This window comes from Geotrypetes seraphini, chromosome 12 (assembly GCF_902459505.1).
Source record: "Geotrypetes seraphini chromosome 12, aGeoSer1.1, whole genome shotgun sequence".
NCBI classification, from domain to species: domain Eukaryota; kingdom Metazoa; phylum Chordata; class Amphibia; order Gymnophiona; family Dermophiidae; genus Geotrypetes; species Geotrypetes seraphini.
This window is the reverse complement of record NC_047095.1, coordinates 29,188,024-29,210,576: the sequence shown is the minus strand read 5'-3', so window position 1 is coordinate 29,210,576 and position 22,553 is coordinate 29,188,024. Positions and strand designations below refer to the sequence as shown.

Genomic DNA, 22,553 nt, shown 5'->3' with positions numbered 1-22,553 from the left:
AAAAAAGAGACGGAGTTAGGAGGTCATTGTGAAGCGTGCAGGGAGGAGGTGCTTGCAGTACCATGGGCTGGGGGGAGGGGAAAGGAAGGAGGGGGACCAGAGGGGGTTTAGAAGTGTGCGTAAAAGATTGAAACAGTTATGCGGATTTAGGCAGTTATGTGGGTGCTGGCTACTACATAGTGCTGTGGCCCGCATAGCAAAGCTAGCACCTTCATAACTGCCAGCTTCCCCTCAAAGCCACTCCCTGCACTTCTCCTGACCTGCCTACTTTTTGGGCCCAGTCGGAGCCAATATTCAGCAGCACTGCCCGGTTAAGTGCTGGTGAATATTGGTAGTTAGGCAGTCCTAAGCAATTCAAGGAGGCAGAAGTCTCTGCTGCCTGCTTAAATCACTTTGTATATTGGGCCCTCAGTGACTTTCTAGCTTCTCTTGATTTTCTCAGTGTCATTCAATATGGATCCTTGAGTGTTGTTTTAGCATTGCAATTTGAGGCTGGAATTTTCTCTTTTAACTCTCATAGCTTTAGGAAATATTGCTACTTAGATCCAGGAAATGCTGGTTCAAACTTAGATTGCTCCTCCCTCAGAGGAAGAAGGTAATTTTCAAAATGCATATCAGCTTTCAAAGCACAGGTACTGCTGGGTTAATAATAAACATTCTTTTGGGCGTATTTAGGTTGAGGGAGTAAAACGGAAGATGCAGTTTTGAAACGTGCATGCACTATTTTGCCTCTACTAGACCGCCTAAACCAAAAAAAGTAACAAGTACTTTTATCTAGTTCCACTTTTTTGTTCTATTTGTAATAGACATGGGCACTTTTAGTGCATGTAGTTTGCCTTGAAAAATTTTCAAAGGCAAATTGTGTGTATAACCACAGGATGCAATTTATATGGGTTGGAAGTGCCCAAATACATCACAAATAACATGGGCTATTCAAGATTGCCCCTTCCCCCACATTGCAGTGATTAATTAATAGAAGAAGAAAGTAAAGGTAGATGAAAGCTACTGTAGCTATCCATATTTGTAACACAGTGTATATACTGTATAGTGGCGGTGGAAATAAGACACATATTACAATAGAAACTAACACTGTCCAGAGTTTTGTCCATTAAAATATGGACAGTGATCACTGTTGACTATGTGTTATCACTTAATGAATAGGACTGCAGTGAGGTGTACTCAGCCACATCTTAGTGGACTAGAATGAGTACAAGTGGATCAATTTTTCACTCTGTCAAAAATTACAAGGACTAGGGGACACTCAATGAAGTTACTGGGAAATACTTTTAAAACCAATAGAAGGAAATATTTTTTTCACTTAGAGAATAGTTAAGTTCTGGAACTCATTACCAGGGAAAGAGTAGATAGCGTAGCTGGTTTTAAGAAAGGTTTGGACAAGTACCTGGAGGAAAAGTCCATAGTCTGTTATTGAGAAAGACATGGGGGGGGGGGGAGCCACTGCTTGCCTTGGATCAGTAGCATGGTATGTTCCTAGTCCTTGGGTCTTGGCCAGGTACTAGGGACCTGGATTGGCCACCGTGATAACGGACTACTGCCCTTGATGGATCTTTGTTCTGACCTGTAAGGCTATTTTTATGTTCTTAAGCTCTGGAATGCATTGCCAGAGGATGTGGTAAGAGTGGGTAGTGTAGCTGATTTTAAGAAGGGTTTGGACAATTTCCTAGAGGAAAAGTCTATAGTCTGTAATTGAGAAAGACATGGGGGAAGCCACTGCTTGCCATGGATCGGTAGCATGGAATGTTGCTACTCCTTGGGTTTTTGCCAGGTACTGGAGACCTGGATTGACCACCATGAGGATGGGCTAGATGGACCATTGTTCTGACCCAGTAAGGCTATTCTTATGCTCTTTACTCCCAGTTCCCTCACTGGAGCATCACATACAGAATGAAGTTCTACACTGTGAGCCATCGCAACATCATTTAATTAGTTTAGTGTTTTTGGAGAGATTTGTTGCATTATTCTCCCAATACAATACCAGCCCTAATCAGTTGGTTTCATTATCTTTCATGTGTACATAGGGTGAACGTGTCCATCGACTTCGCCAAGCAGCGGCACTCTTTCTACTCCAGGTTGTTGAAATGGGTTCACATGTTGGTATTGTCACATTTAACAGCAAAGCAGAGGTCAGAGCTCCACTGCAGGAAATAAATAATGAAGAAGTACGGAAGCAGCTCATTTCTTACCTGCCTGCCACAGCTGGTGGAAAAAAAAATGTCTGTGCAGGAATACTACAAGGACTGCAGGTTAAGTACAGCAGTGTGTACATTGTCTTAGTCAAGCCATACTTCAACAATGAATGCTTCAGTCATAAAATCACACCTACTAGTATCACCTTTCTGGATGGAAACCCCAAAAAGGCAGACTCTTATAGATATGGGTAGGGGCATTTTGAATATGATGTTTGTCTACATCAGATTGTTGACATTTTGGGAAAAATGCCCAAAGGTCCAGTAGAGAAAATGGCCATTTTCATACCAGAAAAAGGTCCAACTTTTTGCTCCAAAAAATGGCCGTTTGCTAGATGTTTTTGAACCCAGTGTATCTATCTTTTAGGACCATTTTCAAAAAAATTAATCCAAAACCATCCAAGGCAAAAATGCACAAAAACAAGCCATTAAGATGTATGGGGAGCCAGTGTTCTTAGTACACTGACCACACAGACATCCCAGGAGAGCAGTGGAGCACCCTAGGAGACTCTGCAGTAGGTTTTTAGCAGGTTGAGCCCAGTAGAAACAGAGAAAGGACCTGCATTTAATAATGAAAACTACTCCCCTTTTTAGGGGGTGGGGTTATGGCCAGGCACTAGGGACCTGGATAGGCCTACTGGGCTTGATGAACCATTGGTTTGGCCCAATAAGGCTATTCTTATGTTCTTTTGCTTTGATTGTACCACAGAAAGGCAGTATATCTATCCCATTACCTGTACCCATATTCCACCACAAGTATACTAGTTAGAGTGGGATATGGGCCTTGTTACTCATCTCTATAGTCCACTGCACTGACCACTAGGCTACTCCAGGAGCCTGCTTGCTGCTCTTATAGGACTGGCCACAACATTTGAAGTTCTCATACAGGTTGGTATGTACATCTTTGGGGGGTGAGAGGGGGTCAGTGACCACTGGAGGAGTAAAATGGCGGGGGGAGGGTCATGTCTTAATTCCTCTAGTGGTCATCTGATCAGTTTGTGTGTCTAAAAACACACCTGTTCCTAAAGTATCTAGACAACTGATCCTCTCTTCTCTCTCCCCTCTATAGCGATTAATTTGTTCTATTGATCACTCTCTCCTCAAAAGTGGATTTCCTGTCCTATTAACCCTCTTTCTTCCTCCCCTCTTAAAGTCAATCAATTTGTACCTTTGCTTAATCTTTGTAAACCGCATAGAACTTCACGGTATTGCGGTATATAAGCTGTTATTATTATTATTATTATTTGTGCACCTTTTGGGCACTAATTCATTATTGAAACAGGTCTAGTGTCAAACATCCAAATTTTGCCCTGGACATTTTCTACAAAGTTCCATTATTGCAGGAAAAACACCCAAATCATAAGCCCACCCTAGTCCTGCCCAAAACATGCCCCCTTGAGATTTAAACTTACTGCATAGAAAATTGTCTAAAAAAATGTGTTTTGAAAATAGCAATTTGGATGTTTTCCTGACAAAAAAGTCCACCTGCCGCCTTGTGCCACTTTATGGATGTTTATCTCTTTTGAAAATGAGCCCATAAATCTTCCTAAAGGATAATGTAGTGGGAAAAATAACTGTCTCAAGTTTGTCTTTCAAAGCACTAAAATATATTTTTTACCTGGGATCAGATTTAGACTTTTCAAATGGCCACACAAAAGATTACATGTGTAAAGTCTGAACTAGTCAAGGCTGTCTGATATGGGTTTTATTCAAAACTGATTTTTCCACCATTCTGCAACTACTAAAAAAATATTTCCTGAATAAGACTTTTTGGGCTCCTTTTACTAAGGTGCGTTAACAATTGACACATGCTAAATGCTAAGAAGCCCACAGAAATAAAATGGGTCTCTTAGCATTTATCTTGTGCTAATTAGCATACCCTAGTAAAAGAAGCCCTTTGACTTTTGCTGCAAATAGATAACTTCTGTGCTGTTAAACAAAAAATATAGATAGGGCCAGAAGAGGGCAGTAGAGTAGACAAAAAACGCCCTAGATGTTTAAAAAAAACAAAAAAAAACCCATTCAGATTGAATTATCTAATCTAATCTAATTTGAATTTCTGAATTGCTCTTATCCAAAACAGGTTCAAGGTAATTTACATGTGAAGAGTACCATACATTATTATTGGAAATTACCTAATAATTACAATTTTGAGTGCAATTTTAGAAGTTTACAATTGTGGAAGAATTTTTGGGGAAGGTAGATCTCATATCATTTATAGCCAAAGATCTCAAATGACACATGGTGACGTCTGGTCAGTCTAATTAGATCTTTTGACCTAGTTCCATTCTTATATGCAGACAACATCTAACTGATTGCCATTAATGGGCCAAGAGCATCAGACACCATGGAAGCAATTAAAGGATGCCTAGTTTCTGTTCCGTGTATCAGTTCCTCTGGCTTATTCCTTAATGTTCAAGAGACAGAGTGTTTGCTTGTCAATAATTTGGAATGGAACCAGTTTGACAACTTCAGATTTTCAAGATATCCACAATGAATATGTATGAGATGGATTTGCATGCACTGCCTCCTTGAGTTTCAAATTTATCTCATGCATATTTATTGTGGATATCCTCTTGAGGACTGGAATTGCCTACCCCTGACCTATACTAAAGGTACAAGTGATGCCAATTAAAGTCACTTCAAAATTTGGGGGAGAGACTGGATTCTGAAAGCTCTCTCTAGCACCAAGTTTAATTAGCGGTGCCTGATTAGACAGCTGAAGCCTTTCTTAATATTACCTGCCCTGCATAGTGTGACTCAAACTCTTTGTTATTAGTCTGTAAGCCTGCTTTCATTCTCTGTATAGAGGATTGCCAAAGGATGCCTTAAGAAAGGTGTAGGTTCTTAAAATGCTGCAGTATAGCTCATTACAGGTTTTTTAAAATGAATTCATACTAGAGGATTAACAGCACTGTGGCATTTTTCTGTTTATCTGGATAATATATTTGTGCACAAGTTGATACCATGGGAGAGTGGTATTTTCGTTCAGATGAGACTTTGTTTATTTTTATTATAAAATCTTTATTCGTTTTAAAACTTACAATAAGTGTGATAGTGAGTTAAAACATTTTAACATTAAATAGAACACTTAATAATCAGCAATAATCCAAATCATATAACTTATCTCCCTCCCTCACATAGCAAATATAAAACATATGTATCATATGATAAAATTTCCCCCTATCATTCTTATATTGTTAAATAATAAACTAAAAATTACCCCCTCCCCCAGTATTGAACTTGTAAATTTAAGGAAAAAATGATATCTATTCAGTACAATATTTTGTTAACGGATCCCATACATCTTAAAACTTCCTTAAATACCCCTTTTATGTAGATATTGCTCTTTCCATTTTATATAGATGGCATAATGAGTTCCACGAAAAATTATAGTTCAATCTACTCCAGTTTTTCCAATTACATGTAATTAGTTGTATGGTGACCCCTGTCATTATAAGTAAAAGCTTGTTATTATTTGAAGATATCTGACTCTTTGCACCCATTGACATGCCAAATAATATAGTATCATAGGTCAATGCCACCGGGTTTTCTAATAAACAATTAATTTGGTCCCAAATTGATTTCCAAGAAGCCATAATAAATGGACAATAATAAACGCCATAATAAATGATCTAAAGTCCCTGCTTCAAGATGACAATGCCAACATCTATTAGACTTAGAGCTATCTAATTTTTGTAACCGAACAGGGGTCCATAATGCTCTATGTAACAGAAAAAACCAAGTTTGTCTCATAGATGCAGAAACTGTACATCTCATCCTCCAAGTCCAAATTCGTGTCCATTGAGATGCAGAAATTTGATGCTTAATCTCAATACTCCAAATGTCTCTCAGACCGGTTTTTGGTTTCTTTTTAATAAATCCAGTTTACAATTTATGCCCCAGGAAGTCCACCTGAAAGCATAAGAACTTTAAACTATATTGATTATTAAGATTTTTCCATTCAGGGAACCCCACCTGAATGGCCTGCTTCAGTTGCATCCATCTAAAACTTTGTGATTTATTGAGGCCATATTTATGTTGCAACTGTGAAAAATCAACAGCTTACCATTAGAAATAACATCATCTAATATACGTATACCTGCTATCATCCAATACTTCCAGATGACCTTAAATCCGCCAATTTGAATCTTGGAGTTCAGCCATATAGTTTGATTTGTTGATTTGTGAATTGGAATAGGTGTTAAATTACTCACATATCTTAATATTTTCCATGTGTCTACTAATATTCTATTATCTTTATATAATCTAGGCATTTTGATACTGAGAACATGGCACAATCGCATTTCAACTATAACCATGTCGCCATTTCAACCATAACCAGTCTGGGATATTTTCAATGAGCTCTGGAAGGACCCAATACATACCCTGGCGCATAATATAGGATTGATGATACCTATAAAAATTGGGAAAATTTACCCCTCCCTCTGTAATTGGCTTTTGTAGAGATACTAAAGCAACTCTAGGAGTTTTACCTAGCCAAATAAATTTTGTAAGAATACTATTTAATTTTTTATAAAAGGATCCTTGGAAAAAAAAACGGTAACATACCCATTTGATAACAAACCACAGGCAAAATAATCATTTCAATAATTTGGACTCTCCCCCACCACGAAAGATGTAAAGGATTCCATTGCTCACACACTTCTGTTACCTTCTGTAATAAAAATTTTTCATTCACTTTCATTGTGTCTTCCAGCATACTTTTTAACCAAATGCCTAAATATTTTATTTCATCCTCCTTCCATAGAAAGGGGAATGAATCAAACAAACCTTTTGTACAATGCACATTAAGTGGAAGTACTGATTTACTCCAATTTATCTTGTATCCTGAAAATTTTCCAAATTTCTCTATCAATTCTAGTAAGCTTGGAATGGTTGTTTCCGAATTTCTCAAATGAAGCAGTATATCATCTGCATAAGCAGAAACCTTATATTCCCGATCTGAGTAAGGAATATCCTGTATCTCCTTCACTTACTGAATAGCTAATAACAAGGGTTCTAATACAATATCAAAAAGCAGAGGAGATTAGGGACAGCCTTGTCTAACCCCCTCTGTAGACTAAAACTTTCCAAGAAATTATTATTAATATATAATCTAGTAGCAGGGGAGCTATACAATGTTTGAATCATTTGTATAAATCCTAAACCTATACCAAACCATTCCATTGCTTGATACATGAAGGTCCACTCCACACGATCAAAGGCCTTCTCTGCATCCAAGGATACAGAAAAGGTCGGGTCATTCATGACTTTTGATAAATTTAACATATGTAAAGCCAACCTGGTATTATTAGAAGAATGTCTCTGAGCAACAAACCCTGTTTGGTGCATACCAATAATAAAGGGGAGAGTCTTAGCCAAGCGCAAAGTCAATGTCTTAGCCAAAAGTTTTCCATCTACATTGATTAAAGAAATAGGCCTGTAGTTTGAAACCAATGTGGGATATTTATTTGGCTTTGGCAAAACTATAGTTAATGATTCTGCCATAGTACCTGTGATGTAACCTTTAGTTAGTTGAACCTGATATAAATTTAACAAATATGGTAATAGGATATTTTTGAAATGATTTATAAAACTCTATCGTGAAACCATCCCCACCTGGAGCGGATCCAACTTTAAGAGACTTCAACGCTGTTTGCAATTCTTTTAGTGATATTGGCTTTTCTTTTATATGTTCAGGAATTTTTGGTCCCTTAATTAGGTTTAAAAATTCTAAACCATCCTTTTCTTTATCTAAATAAGGCTCAGAAGAATATAAAGCTTTATAAAAATCCAAAAATTGTTTTAAAATAAGTCCAATTTGAGAATAAGTATCCCCTTTTTCATCCTTTACTGCAATTATTTTTGTTTTTGTGTTTTTTTTTGCTTTAAGATAATTTCCCAATAATCTTTCCGCCTTATTTGAATTTCCATAGTACAAAACTTGTTGAGCGAATAAGTCTTTTCTTATCAATTTAGAAGAAATCTCATTATATTTACCTTTTAGCTTTTAAAAGAGCCTGTAATGTAGAATATTCCCATTTATCAATCAATTTTGACTCCAAAAGCTTAATTTCTTGTTCCAAATTGGAAAATTGACTTTTAACTTGTTTTCTAATATATGCCGAAAATGAAATAATTTGACCTCTCATGGTTGCCTTAAAAGCATCCCATAGAGTTTCCATGGAGATATCTTCCGTATTGTTAAACTGGAAATAATCATTTAATTTTAACTGAACTTCCTCAATAAAAGTTGGCTCCGCAAGCAGTGTATTATCAAATCTCAATACAGATCTACTGTTATCTTGATCAACTATTTTAAATTCAATCCACACACCCCCATGATCAGACAAAATAATTGGATCTATGGAGGCTTGTGTTACCTGTTGAACTAATTGATTTGAAACAATAATATAATTTATTCTTGAAAAAGATTTGTGAACCTGGGAATAAAAAGAAAATTCCCGATCACTAAAATGAAGTATTCGCCATATATCTTTCAAATCACAAGTTTATACCAAATTATCTAATCCTAATGACTTCAGAATTCTACTAGGTTTTTTATCCATTAAAGGATCCATAACAGCGTTAAAATCCCCTGCTACAACTAAATTACAAGCAGCCAGTGGTAGTATCAATTGTTGTAGAGATTTAAAAAAATTCAATTTGGTTCGAATTAGGTGCATATACATTGAAAAGTGCCAGCCTATGATTTCCCAAGTTCATTTCTACATGTAACCATCTCCCTAAAGGATCAGCAGCAATCAAATTAAACATAGCAGTGCATTTTTTATTCACCAAAATTGCTACACCAGCCTTCTTTCCCACAGCAGGGGCAAAAAAACAATGTTTTACCCAACCCCCTTCTAGTTTCTTGGACTCTAAAGCCGACAGATGTGTCTCTTGGATATAACTTTGTTCATTTTTTATATGAGGAGTGGAGACTCATTATTCATCAGACCCCTGACTCAGGCTATCAGCTGAAACAGAGGTGTGTTGGGTCATGAAATAAAAGCACTCTACATATCTTGTTCTTAAAGCCAATTGTGCTTTGTTGTATTATATAGTTTCATTATGGGTTGTGGGCATAGAGGCAGTGTCCATTCACTTCAGAGGTAACTACATTAGCTCCCAGTTTAGGAGAAGATAAAATTTAACATATTAGGCCTCACCTTTAAGAAGATGCATAATGGATGCCCAATATCTGAGATATTTGTTAGCATGGTATAGCCCCAAGAAGCCTTTACAATCTTACAGGACTGTTTGGTGCCGATTCCATCCAATACAGTGTGCAGTGTGTAGTGTGTTTAGTATTTATATACCACTTATAAAACATTATTAAAGATAATTCAATCTGAGTAAAAACAAAGCTATTTTAGAAAATCTATAGCTTGTTACAGTGGATTGCTAATGCTTTTAAATAGGGCAGCACATGGGACATTCAGTAATAACATCAAGTATTCTGTTTCCAGGCAATTGAAGAATTAAATGGAAGCACTAATGGTTCTGAAATTGTATTGCTGACAGCTGGAGAAGACAATGCCATGAGCAGTTGCTTTTCTGAAGTGACTGCGAGTGAAGTAATCATTCACACAATTGCTCTAGGGCCAAAGGTTTCCAAAGACCTTGAAAAATTTGCAAGTATGACAGGTAAATCATTTCCAAAAAGAACGTGTTATTGTAGTGAGTTTGCAATTTAAAGGGATATAATAATTTAACAGTAAGGAAACAAACTCCCAGCATCACTATTTATAAAACAGAGAATGCATAAGAACGTAAGCAATGCCTCTGCTGGGTCAGACCTGAGGTCCATCGTGCCCAGCAGTCCGCTCACGTAGCGGCCCAACAGGTCCAGGACCTGTGCAGTAATCCTCTATCTATACCCCTCTAACCCCTTTTCCAACAGGAAATTGTCCAATCCTTTCTTGAACCCCAGTACCATACTCTGCCCTATTACGCTTTCTGGAAGCGCATTCCAGGTGTCCACCACACATTGGGTAAAGAAGAACTTCCTAGCATTCGTTTTGAATCTGTCCCCTTTCAACTTTTCTGAATGCCCTCTTGTTCTTTTATTATTCAAAAGTTTGAACAATCTGTCCCTCTCTACTCTCTCTATGCCCTTCATGATCTTATAAGTCTCTATCATATCCCCTCTAAGTCTCCTCTTCTCCAGAGAAAAGAGACCCAGTTGCTCCAATCTCTCAGCGTATGAAAGGTTTTCCATCCCCTTTATCAGATGCGTCACTCTCCTCTGAACCCTCTCGAGTAATGCCATGTCCTTCTTAAGGTATGGCGACCAATATTGGACGCAGTACTCCAGATGCGGACGCACCATCGCCCGATACAATGGCAGGATAACTTCTTTCGTTCTGGTTGTAATACCCTTCTTGATTATGCCCAGCAATCTGTTTGCCTTCTTAGCGGCCGCTGCGCACTGTGCCGTTGACTTCATTGTCATGTCCACCATTACCCCCAAGTCCCTTTCTTGGGTACTCTCATTTAATAACATCCCTCCCATCGTATAGTTGTACCTCGGGTTTCTGTTTCCCAATGTTGAACTTCATCTGCCATCTCGTCACCCATTCCCCTAGTTTGTTCAAGTCCCTTTGCAATTCTTCGCAGTCCTCTTTAGTCCGAGCTCAACTAAATAGTTTGGTGTCGTCCGCAAATTTTATTATTTCGCACTTCGTCCCTGTTTCTAGATCATTTATGAATATATTAAATAGCAGCGGCCCGAGCACCAAGCCCTGCAGGACCCCACTCGTGACCCTCCTCCAGTCCGAGTAGTGGCCCTTCACTCCTACCCTCTGTTTCCTACCCACCAACCAGTTTCTGATCCATCTATGTACATCTCCTTCCACCCCATGGTTCTTCAGTTTCCGGAGTAGGCGTTCATGGGGCACCTTGTCAAAGGCTTTTTGGAAATCTAGATATACGATATCTATGGGGTCTCCTTTGTCCATCCGTTTGTTAATTCCTTCGAAGAAGTGCAATAAGTTCGTTAGGCACGATCTCCCCTTGCAGAAACCATGTTGGCTGGTTATCAGAAGTTTGTTTCTTTCAAAATGTTCATCGATGTTTTCTCAAAATGTTCATCGATGCAATAATCAAAGCTATTTTTGTACCAATGGAAGTGGGCTATTTATTTATTTATTTAAATAAATTTTACCTGCCTATTCCTAGGCGGTTTATAAAATACGGTCATAAAATGCAGGCACATACAATAAATTTGCACAAACAAACAACAGATGCATCAATTTCTTCAAAGACACAATTACCTGACATATCCATAACACTGCTTTTCCTTCTGCACAATTATGAAACACCAGTTCTTTGCTAGAATTTCAATAAGTCATTCTCACCTGATCTATAATACCCTTTGGTCCTAAACTGAAACACTATGGACTTGATTTTTTTTTAAAGAATTTCTTCCTGGTTGTACTTCAGAAGCACTAAGATAAAAAAGAGAATTGATATTACTCCATGCTGCCACTGCTGCTGCTATAAAAACTCCTGTGTAAACTCCTGTCATATATTGACACAGGCACCTAAAAGGAGAGTACAGTGGTTTGCTATCAGAGAGTGACACAGGAACCGTTTCTGCCGCAATACCACAGTTGCTGCAGTAAAGGGAAGAATCCTAGATAATCTCTTGGACCGGTAGAACTTTGGGAATGGGAACAATTCTCGTGGCATTCCTGTAGTAATGGGGAAGCATCTGCAGCTGCCACCGCTCCTGCTGCTGTTTATCCTGACTATCAGTAACAGCGGCGGCAGCAAAACAATGATAAAGCCCTCACAGGTCTGTTCTCTTCCTTCTTGTGGCTGCCGGCTCTGCCCCGGAACTGGAAATGATGTCATAGGGAGCAAGTCTGGCAGCTGCGAGGCTTTACCTTTGTTTTGTCTCTGCCGTCGCCACTGCTGCTGTTAGTCTAGAGAAGCAGCGGTGGTTGCGGTAGCAGCAGTGGCAGTGGCAGAGTTAGTTGGGAGTGGGTAGTTAGATTCAGGAGGTGAAAGAAGGAAGAGCCTAAATAGAAGGGGAGACGGGGAACAGACACGCTGTAGAGAAGGGGAGACAGGGAGACAGACATACTGGATTAAAGGGGAGGAGGACAGACAAGTTAGATAAGGGAGACAGGAACAGACTCTGGATGGAAAGAGAAGGGGACAGACATGCTGGATGAGTGTGAGTCAGGGGACAGACACGCTGGGTGGTAGGGAAGGGGGACAGTTACACTGGGTGGAAGGGGAGGAGTCAGACATGCTGAATGGAAAAGGAGTGGGACAGGCACGCTGGATAAGGGATACTGAGGAACAGACATGCTAGATGGAAGGGGGGAACAGATACACTGGATGAGAGAGACAGGAAGACAGGCACTCTGGCTGGAGGAGGAGGGGGACAGACGCTAGATGAGGGAGATGGGAACAGACATGCTGGATGGAAGGGAAAGGGTCCAGACACACTGGATGAGGGAGACAGACTTGGTACATTGTGTCTGAAGTTTCTGTAACCCTTCAAAAAAATACTCTGTTGTCTGGTCACTGAAATATCACCTCTGCAATCACCTCTGAATCACTCAAAAACTGTTGCCCTTTCAAACTCTTTTTAAGGTTTGGAAACAGAAAATAGGTAGATGGCTCAAGATCTGGTGAGTAGGGTAGAAACCCTAACTGTGTCAAAAAATCCATCATTTTTCCATCCTTGTGGGCAGATGTATTGTCTTGCAAAAAGAGAACTCCTTCCTTCACCTTTAATTAGCACAGCAAGTTACAGTAGTATTCTGCATTAACTGTTTGGCCTCCTTGGAAGATAGTCAGTCATTACAACACCTTCCTGATTCCCAAAACACTGTGGCCATGACCTTTCCTGCTGACTTTTGGTTCTTGAATTTCTTTGGCCTTAGAGAATTTTATTGCTGCCATTGCATGGACTGTTGTTTTGTCTCAGGATCATGGTGGTATAACCATGTTTCATCAATAGAAAGTTGGCACCAGCTCACTGAAAATGCTGCAAAATGAACTTGGAAGTGTCCACTTGACAACGTTTCTCATCAGCATTCAAACATTTGGGCATCCACTTGCTTGACAGCTTCTGCATACTCAGCTGCTTGTGGATTATACACCCAACACGTTCCCTGGATATCTGTAGTGTCTCAGCAATTGTTTTAGCCGATATTCACCGATCTGACAAAATCAAATCATGGACATGATCAACATCTTCGGTCTCAAAATTTCCATGCTGAAAGTTTGCACATCACTTCTTCACTGTGGAGTATGATGGGCATTTATAACTCAATATTTGCATCATACATTCAGGGATTTCCTGTGGAATTTTCATCTGCAGGAATAGGAACTTCATGACAACTCGCAGTTCCACACTTGAAAATTCCAAACATTTCATTGACATGATTCAATCAATGATCTGAAACAGTGTCAAAACATAGCATTAAGATTCTGCAAATTGGCACTTTGCAAAATAACACTCTCTTCAGCTACAGTGACAAAATAATGCTCAGAATTTAGATTGTAAGCTCTTTCAAGAAGGGACCGTCTCCTTTATGACTACTGTGCTGTGTAAATCTGGTAGCATTCTAGAAATAATTAATAAGAGGAGGAGGAAGTTGGTTGGGATAAGAACTTTTCAGCACCCCCTCATATTTCCAGAATACTGCAAATATTATTCTGTTCAATATGTTGTTTTCTGTACTTTATTTTGATTTTTGGGGGTATAAAATTCCCTGGAGTGCATACAGTGTGCATAATACCATCATTTACAGAAGTACTGTCCCTTTTAAGAATAGTGCTTATACAGGGGAAAGCAGTGTTCTTTTTAAGCTGCACTATACATTCAGTTTCTGAATTTTACTCATAGTAGCTGTAAATAAGTAGGGAAAGCATGCAGAGTATTCCCTGTGTTTATATGTGTGTGTGTGTCACAAAACTTGGTCCTGACTTTGATTTTCTGTGCACAATGCAGAACCTAAGCCAGCATACCGTACAAGTTGTACTTTTATTGATGTTCTTTCAATCAAAATAGAAGTTAGAATCCTCTATCCCCCTCTCACACACATACACACACACTATAGGCATAACATATTTATCTGTAATGCCTTAGGCCCATATAATTGCATAAAATAATTTCTGCTTTGAGCGGGGAGATGCAGGGAAGAAAATTAAGACAACAGGGATGGTGAAGGAGCAGGGATGAAAAATGTGCTTTACTATGGGAACAGTGAGAGGACGGGGATGAAAGTAAAGGCATCTTTATCCCCGCGTCACTCTCTACTTGTTATATTGGATCACAGGGTTGCCCAAAAGGTCGATCGCAAAGGCAATGCAAGTCGATGCCTTTGTGTTTTGTTCTCCCTGCTTCCCTGACGCTAGGCCAGGCGTGCACAAGCACCGGGCCCACAGCCCCCCCCCCCCCCCCAATGTCAATTCTGAGGTCGGAGAGAAAGTTCTGGGCTGGGCCAGAACTTCCCCTCCGACATCAGAATTGACGTGGGGGGGGGGGGGGGGAAGGCTTGTGGGCCCGGCACTTGTATGCACCTGGCCTGGTGTCAGGGAAGCAGGGAGAAATCGGTGATGGTGGCTTGGGGGGAGGGAGAGAGAAAGAAAGGGGGGCAGGGAGGGAGAGAGAAAGAAAGAAAGGGGGCAGGGAGAGAGAAAGAAAGAAAGGGGAAAGGGAGAGAAAGAAAGGGAGGCAGAGAGAGAGGAAGAAAAAGTTGGACTTATGGAGGGACAGAGAGAGATGGTTGGGGAATGGAATGAGGTCTGGAGGAGAGGAAGCATGCAGGAGGCAGAAAGAAATAAATATTTTATATACAGTCAGAAGAAGGAAGTGCAACCAGAGACTCATGAAATCACCAGACAGCAAAGGTAGTAAAAATAATTTTATTTTCAATTTAGTGATCAAAATGTGTCCATTTTGAGAATTTATATCTGCTGTCTATATTTTGCACTATGGCCCCATTTTACTAAACCGCGATAGCAGTTTTTAGCGCAAGGAGCCTATGAGTGTCGGGAGTAGCACGGGGCATTCAGCACAGCTCCCTGTGCTAAAAACCACTATCGTGGTTTAGTAAAAGGGGAGGGGGTATATTTGTCTATTTTTGTATAGTTGTTACTGAGGTGACATTGCATATTTTAAAGTCATCTGCCTTGACCCCTTTGAACCCCCCCCCATATAAATAATAATTAACATTTTCTCTGCATACAGTGTGCTTTGTTTTTTTTTAATAATTTTATTGTTGGTAGATCATTTTGACTTGGTCATTTTAAAAGTAGCTCGCAAGCCAAAAAAGTGTGGGCATTCCTGTTGTATCATCTTGCTTAATACTTTTACAGCACTAGCCTCTTGTTCCAGAACAAGTTTGGAAGACTGGGAAATATTTCCAAGCATTGTAGTCAAGAATTATGAAATATTACATTGTAAAATTTTTCTAAGCTTTTGATTGCTTTTTTGAATTCTGGCCTATATTTCAGAGGGATTAAAGTTTTCTGCTACAGATCGCCTGGATTCCAGTGGTTTAATTGATGCCTTGAACGGTTTAGCATTCAGGAACAGAGACATTACCTATCAGGCCATTCAGGTCAGTCTTGCAAATGCATGATTCTATTATGCAGAAAATATGTCTGCATCTAGAAAGGGAATGGGACTTGTGTACTGCTTTTTTGTATTTACACATTCAATGCAGTTTACATTTATACAAGTATGTATTTTTTACTTGGGGCAATGGAGGATTAAGTGACTTGTCCAGGTTCATAAGGTACAGTGCTGGGATTTGATCCCTCAACCTTAGGGTGCTGAGGCAGCAGCTCTGCCACTAGGCCACACCTCACCTCCAGGGGGAACTTCATAGTTAAAAAAAAGGTTCTGTAGCCTGCTATGAGCCTTGGTTTTCATGATTGCTTATCCAAGTAGATACCCAGTGCTAGAACTAGCCTAGGTTATCACTGTCAGGTGCTTGAACCCTGAATAAGAGAATGACATGGTGACTGTTACTCACAGGAACGGGGGAAAAAATCAACTGGTTGCCGCAGGTATGGGGACAAGCCATTCACCGCCCCATGGAGCAGTGAATGGCCTTGTCCCCACAGTAAAGGATCTGACACCAGTTGGTTTCCTTCCCACCCTTCCTGGTCAACAGCCCCCTTCATGATCATGCATCCAGCAGACCCCCCCCCCCTCACAATCGCTGCTGCAGCTGCAGTCCCCCCCCCTTGCAAATCCAGCAGCCCCCTCCCTCCCTCCCTAATTCGGGTCCACCCCCACCTTCGCACCCTCCCTCCTGATTGTGGGCAGCAAAAACCCCCAAAAACCAAAACAACAAACCTGCGATTCTCCTAGGTCAGCCCCTTTGCACCTCCTGGGGCGGGCTTACCTACCTCTTAGAAGCTTCCTGAACACAGGGCTGCTCCAACTGGAATCTTCTTGCCACCGAGTCCCTCCTTCCAACGTAACTATATCCAGATTAATGAAAATATGGGGCAAGCATAAGGAGGAGAAGGGACAATATTATTTATTTTTAGTATTTATACACCACTTATAGCCTAAGTGGTTTACATTCAGGTGCTCAAGTGTTTCAACCTATCTGTGCCGGTGGGCTCACAATCTAACTAGTATATTGTATGAATAAGCCATATAGCCTTTATTTGCTGTCATTTTCTATATTTCTGTGTTTAACAGGAAATTGCTGAAATATATTGCCTGATTTATGTATACGATTATGCTTTAGTAGTATAAAAATAAAGATTAAAATAATCAAACTAGGCTTAGGGTCTGCTATACTAATTTTTCCTCCCATGGAGGGATAATGGGAAAAAAATCTTACCCCCCCCCCCCCCTTTTTCTTTTTTTTACAAAACTGTAGTGTGGTTTTTTTGCACTGGCCATGGCATATGAGCGTCGGAGTTGTTACCACCATGGCCAGCACTAAAAAACCACACTACGGTTTTGTAAAAGGAGGGGTTAGTAATTGAGGCCCGTAGTATTGTTTGCCTGTTCTGATTTTGCTCAATAAGGTACACATTGCAGTTGGTGGTTCAAGTTTATTTCTGTTTTTGATAAGCAGTCTTGTGACCTTGTTTCTTTCTTTCTAATAGCTTGAAAGTATTGCTCAGCTGCTTCAACCTAATCAGCAATTGAGTGGGACTGTGACTTTTGATGGCACTGGGTGGAATGATACCACCTTTGTAGTCACATGGCAGGCTGGTGAATCCCCAGAGTTTTTAATAAAGGATCCCAGTGAGAAAACCTACAAAAATGAAAACTTTATTAAGGATTCAGCTTTGCATTTAGCTCGCCTTCGAATTACTGGAAGTACAGAGGTAGGACGTTACCACCTTGTGGTTTTGACTGTCTATCACGTTTTCAAAATGACTTTCTCCACTGTGTGCCTGTAGCAAAACTCAATAAATTAGAATCAGCTATATTTGCTGAGAGTTTTATACAGCAGCTGGAAGCATTAAAATAAGAGTATGGTGCAGAGTCTGTGAAATCCATCTGAGTTATAAAAAAATGTTTAGCAGTTGCGGATAATATGTAGTTTGTGTGTATATTTGATCATTTGAATTGCTTCAAAAACCCTAAGCTCAGTTTCATTAAATATCTGTCAATTTTTGAAAAACCAGAGATCTCTATTTTGTTTTTCTTTAGTTGATCTGGAATTTTCCTTCTGCCCCTTTGTACTTGCAGGTCAATCCAAGCCAGTGCTGGAATCGGGTACCAAAAAGCCTTCATTTGCAATTAGCTGGTGATTTTTCCCGTTTACCTTCAACATACCTAGTCTGGCCACTGCCATAATGGTTCTGAGCCAGCGGCCTCCTTAATATCCCAAGCCCCAGCTAATCCGGGGAGTGAAAGACTAAACTCAAAGATCAAGCTAGGGACTTCCTATCTGGCACTGCCACTGATACAGCCATAACCATTTTCACCATACAGTTATAATGCACAGAAACTTTATATAATACCATATAAATTATTTCTGTGGTGATCTGTGGGTCTAGTTCCAGATGCTGCATTCCTGGATGTTCTCAAAATCCTCCTATGGTGGATGCTTGGAATAGTCTCTTGGGGATGGTTGTGGAAACAGAATTCACAAAATCAGGGCATAAGCATAAAATGGAAAAAATAATCTGAGATATAGAGCGCTATGCCAGACATAATGCTGAATAGACGGACGGAGCCTAATGTCCTTATCTACTGTCATTTTCCCTATTTTTATGAAACAAGTCTAGACTTTTCTTTACCCAAATATGATTTTTCTTTTTTTCAGGCAGGAGACTGGACATACCAGCTCATTAACACATTGAATTCCAGTCAGGCTGTCAGTCTAACTGTGACCTCCTGGGTAGCAGATGATAAAATGTCTCCAGTGATAGTCCAGGCTTATGTGAATAACGAGATGGTCACTTTCCCCCATCCAGTCATCATATATGCAGAAGTTCATCAAGGATTCTCCCCTATTTTGGGGGCAAATGTGACAGCTGTAATTGAACCAGAGACTGGAGATCCAATAGTCTTGTCACTTGCTGATGATGGTGCAGGTAGGTCACATTGTGTTTCTGCTTGGTTTTATATATTTTGCACTTTATGCTCTTTTTTTGAAAAACTGCTTGCTCTTCACAGTAAAAAAAAAACCCCAAAAAACTTCTACACATCCAAAAAGAACCCCAATTAGTTTCAAACCTTAATTGCATGTACTCCGTAAATAAGCTGTGCCCTTCCTGTAGATCAGTATCCTGCAAACTTTGTTGAGCTGCGGCACAATAAACGTAGAGGCCGCGGCTCAAGGCATCCGGAAGTGCGCAGATGTCACCGTGATGTCACATGCATGCATGATGTCATCATGTTGACGTCTGCGCATGCTTGAAAGCCCTGAGCCACCAATGGGGGGTGGCTAGCAGGGAAGGGGCCCAGAGGGAAAGAGAGGCTCTGGCTGATTACCTACAGGATGTGCCTTTCGACGCTTCCTGTAAGCAGTTAGCCGGCGACTCTCCTCCTCCCCAGTGTGTCGCGGCACATCTGAAATCTCAGGAGGCACACAGTTTGTGATACACTGCTGTAGATCCTTCTTTGTACTTCTCCAAATGTGGCATCTGGTTTAGAAATATTCTTCTAAATGGCAGCAATAGAGTGACTTTTATTATGTATTTGTAAAATTGAATTAGTAGAATTATTAATCAGATTAAAACATAAGTAGTGACTATTAATTTCTATTGTATTAATATATGAATTTTAACTTGTAAGGATTTTTAAAAATCTTTCATGTAACCAGTGTATATGTTTCCTATTTTTAAATCATAATTTTGATTATTTTTCAGCAAAGGTTGGATGATGTTACAGAAGTTATGGATGTATGAATTTTCAGCTAGTTTCTTAGGGATCCTAAGAAACTGCGCTAAAATCTGTGCTTAACGCGTTATAGCAGAAGACTGTATTACTTGCTAAGCCCAGATTTAATTTGGAAATTTTTAGGTGTTGTTTTTTTTTTATTTTTTCTTATCTGCAGATCATGCACTAATTTTCCCATTAGTGCACAGAACCTATAGAAACCTATAGAAAGTTAACATAGAAGCTTCAGGTGGCACTAAAGGGAAAATTATAAAACCAGCACCTAGGTTAATTGAAGAACACAGTTAGAAATAGCAAAAATTGTTGAGGTTGAAGCGCCTACCAGCACCTAAATAAAAGATGCTGGAATTGTGCCTACATTGGCGCTTTAGGTTGCTGAATGCCAAAGTAGACGTGGCCAACACCAGAAGTGGCCTAAAGCGCCAATGTAGGCACGATTCACGCAAAGATAGGCACCGGAAATGTCAGACTGGAACACCCTGGCCTATATTTCCCTTAGGCGCGATTCTGAAACTGACGCCGGTGCGCGATTGACACGTTTTTAAAGTGGCCGCTGATATCTTCACTGGTTACAGAATCCAGGCGTAAGTGCTACTACATTACCATATTTTCACGTAGATAACGCGCACCCGTGTAAAACGCGCACACGGGTATAGCGCGTGGGAAACTGTAATTTATGTAAATAAATTTTTAGATACCGCGCACACCCGTATACTGCGCATGCCGCCCCGACTCTCCCGTCGCTGCCCGACTCTCCTTTCGCCCGCCCCGACTCTCCTCTAGCCACCCCGACTCTCCTTTCGCCTGCCCCGACTCTCCTCTCCCCCTTGAAGTCCTGTCCCCACCCTGAAAGCCTGATGCCCCCCCTGACATCCGATTCACCCCCCCACCCCCCCGCAGGACCACTTGTACCCCCACCCCGAAGGACTGCTCACAAGCACTCGCACCCGCACCCTCACCCTGAAGGACCGCTCGTAGGAACCCGCACCCCAACCCCGAAAGGACCGCTCGCACCCCCACAGCCTCCCGACCCCCCCTCCATCATGTAGAAGCTCCTACCGCGTTGTCCTGCTGCTTCCTCTTCGGCGGTCCCGGCCCTTCTGTGAGCCCTGCGCCAGCGCTGCTTCCTCTTCCGGCGGTCCCGCCCTTTCTCTGACGTCAGAGAAAGCGGTCCTGCGGGATGAATTGGACGTCGGAGGGGGAACTATGTAAAAAAAAAATTGTAAAACGCGCTCACGAATATAACGTGCATGGTTATACACGGTTTGTAAAATCTATGCCCATGCTACCTCAGAGAAATATTTCTTAACATTACATAATGCAAGGTTTAGCACACAGAAACACAAAAAATATGGCAAAACGCTTTAATTGCACTTGTGTGGTAGTCTGTTTTTGCACTAACTGTGCATTACAGGCTTAATGCTCTTTAGTAAAAGGGTCTCTTAGGGGAAAGGGGCCCTGACCTTCCCTTCTCAGTGTGAAGCTAATGCCACATATATTTTGGCATATTATTGCAATTTGTAAAATGCAGCTTTTTCAGATAAGCTTGTGTCATTGACTAACATCCACTATCTACTTCCGCACACTCATATACAATTTGTCCCATTGACTGCCTGCGTTTTTTGTTGTAGCCATCATGCCGACCAAAGTCTACCTCCAAAATCCTGCACTCCAGTGCTGCTGCATCCCCCCTCCCCCCCCCTCCTCTGCCAACTTCCTGACGGAAGGGCAGGGTGCACAGTGCTAGAATAAGGCACCACAGTAAGCCAGGTACAGTAAGTAAGGTGCCCTCACATTGGTGCTCTCCTGCCATGCTTACCTGGCTGACCATGATCTGCCATTCCTGTTCAAAAACCAGAACTGGCTAAAAAGTCTCCCTCCTGGAACTGGGGAACCTGTTAGCTCTGGAAGAAGAATGATACTGTGTCACAGATAAGACTCACTTTATATTTGCCTTACAACAATACAGATAAGGGCTCATTTATTCTCACAGCTATCTAGTTGAACTCTGTTCTAAAGTTCACTCACTCTTGTAACCCCTTGTTTGAATATGCTATAAGATGTGGTAAGTACCCAAGAGTGCACAAAAAATATTTATTTGTCCCTGGCTCCTCTCCACCATCACTCAGCACATGCACTCTTGCCTCCAGGGGCAAGTTTTCTCTATTGGGAAGGAATTTCCCTTCATGGTACAGGTGTATTGTTTTACGCTTTAGCACAACCATTCTGAAATTCTTTTTTAAAATACTAATGATATGTGCAAAACACAGATTGCGTTAAGGTAGTCTTTCTTTCCAAACTTTGTACAGTATTGATTAAGCACTGTTTCTATATAGTAATACACTATACAGCTCCTTTATCTGTCTGACATCCCTTTAAGCTATTCCTTAAGTCTTCTGGGTTAGTGGTTTCCCGAGTGTTGGGCAAACCTAGCTCGTTTAACTGAGTTTCATGTTCCCTTCTAGTCTAGGCTGTTCCTCACCACGCTGATATCTTTTATCCTGTAGTTAAATTCTACTATGCTGATTTCTCACTCTCTCTCTTTCTTTGTCTGCTTGTAGGCCCAGCTTCTGTGTTTTGCAGCCAGACTGAAAAGTAGGTCTTAACTGTAAGCTGCTGTTTTTTTATATGCACTTCACAACGTACATAAACATATCACAAGGGAGGCTTTTTTCACAGGACATAAAATAAAGGCCTTTAAAACGTAAGCCAAAAGAAATCCACAGCCAGTGGCATAGCTAAGAATGAATGGACGCCAGGTAGAAAAATTAAGATGGGCTCCTATAACACTATCTCGTCTAAGGTAGGGGGGGGATGGAGGTCCTTCAGAGTAAAGAGTGACACAGAGACAAAAATTCATTCCTGTCCCCTCCCCATCCCCGCAGTGAAGTGCATTTTTCACCCTGTCCCATCCCTGGCCCTGCAATCTTAATTTTCTTCCCCACGTCTCTCCGCTCAAAGTAGAAACATGATTTTATGAGCCTAAG

The 22,553-nt window shown here is 40.7% G+C and overlaps 1 protein-coding gene across 2 annotated transcripts in view; it reads left to right on the top strand.

Moving 5' to 3' along the window:
• Positions 1-22,553, top strand: part of LOC117346367 (calcium-activated chloride channel regulator 2-like) — a 56,194-nt gene that overhangs the window by 24,678 nt on the left and 8,963 nt on the right. For both annotated transcript variants that reach the window (XM_033915802.1, XM_033915801.1), the window contains exons 7-11: positions 2,040-2,264; positions 9,683-9,860; positions 15,696-15,802; positions 17,316-17,540; positions 18,488-18,758. In XM_033915802.1, the coding sequence (XP_033771693.1) occupies positions 2,040-2,264; positions 9,683-9,860; positions 15,696-15,802; positions 17,316-17,540; positions 18,488-18,758 (1,006 nt within the window). The remainder of the gene's footprint in view (positions 1-2,039; positions 2,265-9,682; positions 9,861-15,695; positions 15,803-17,315; positions 17,541-18,487; positions 18,759-22,553) is intronic.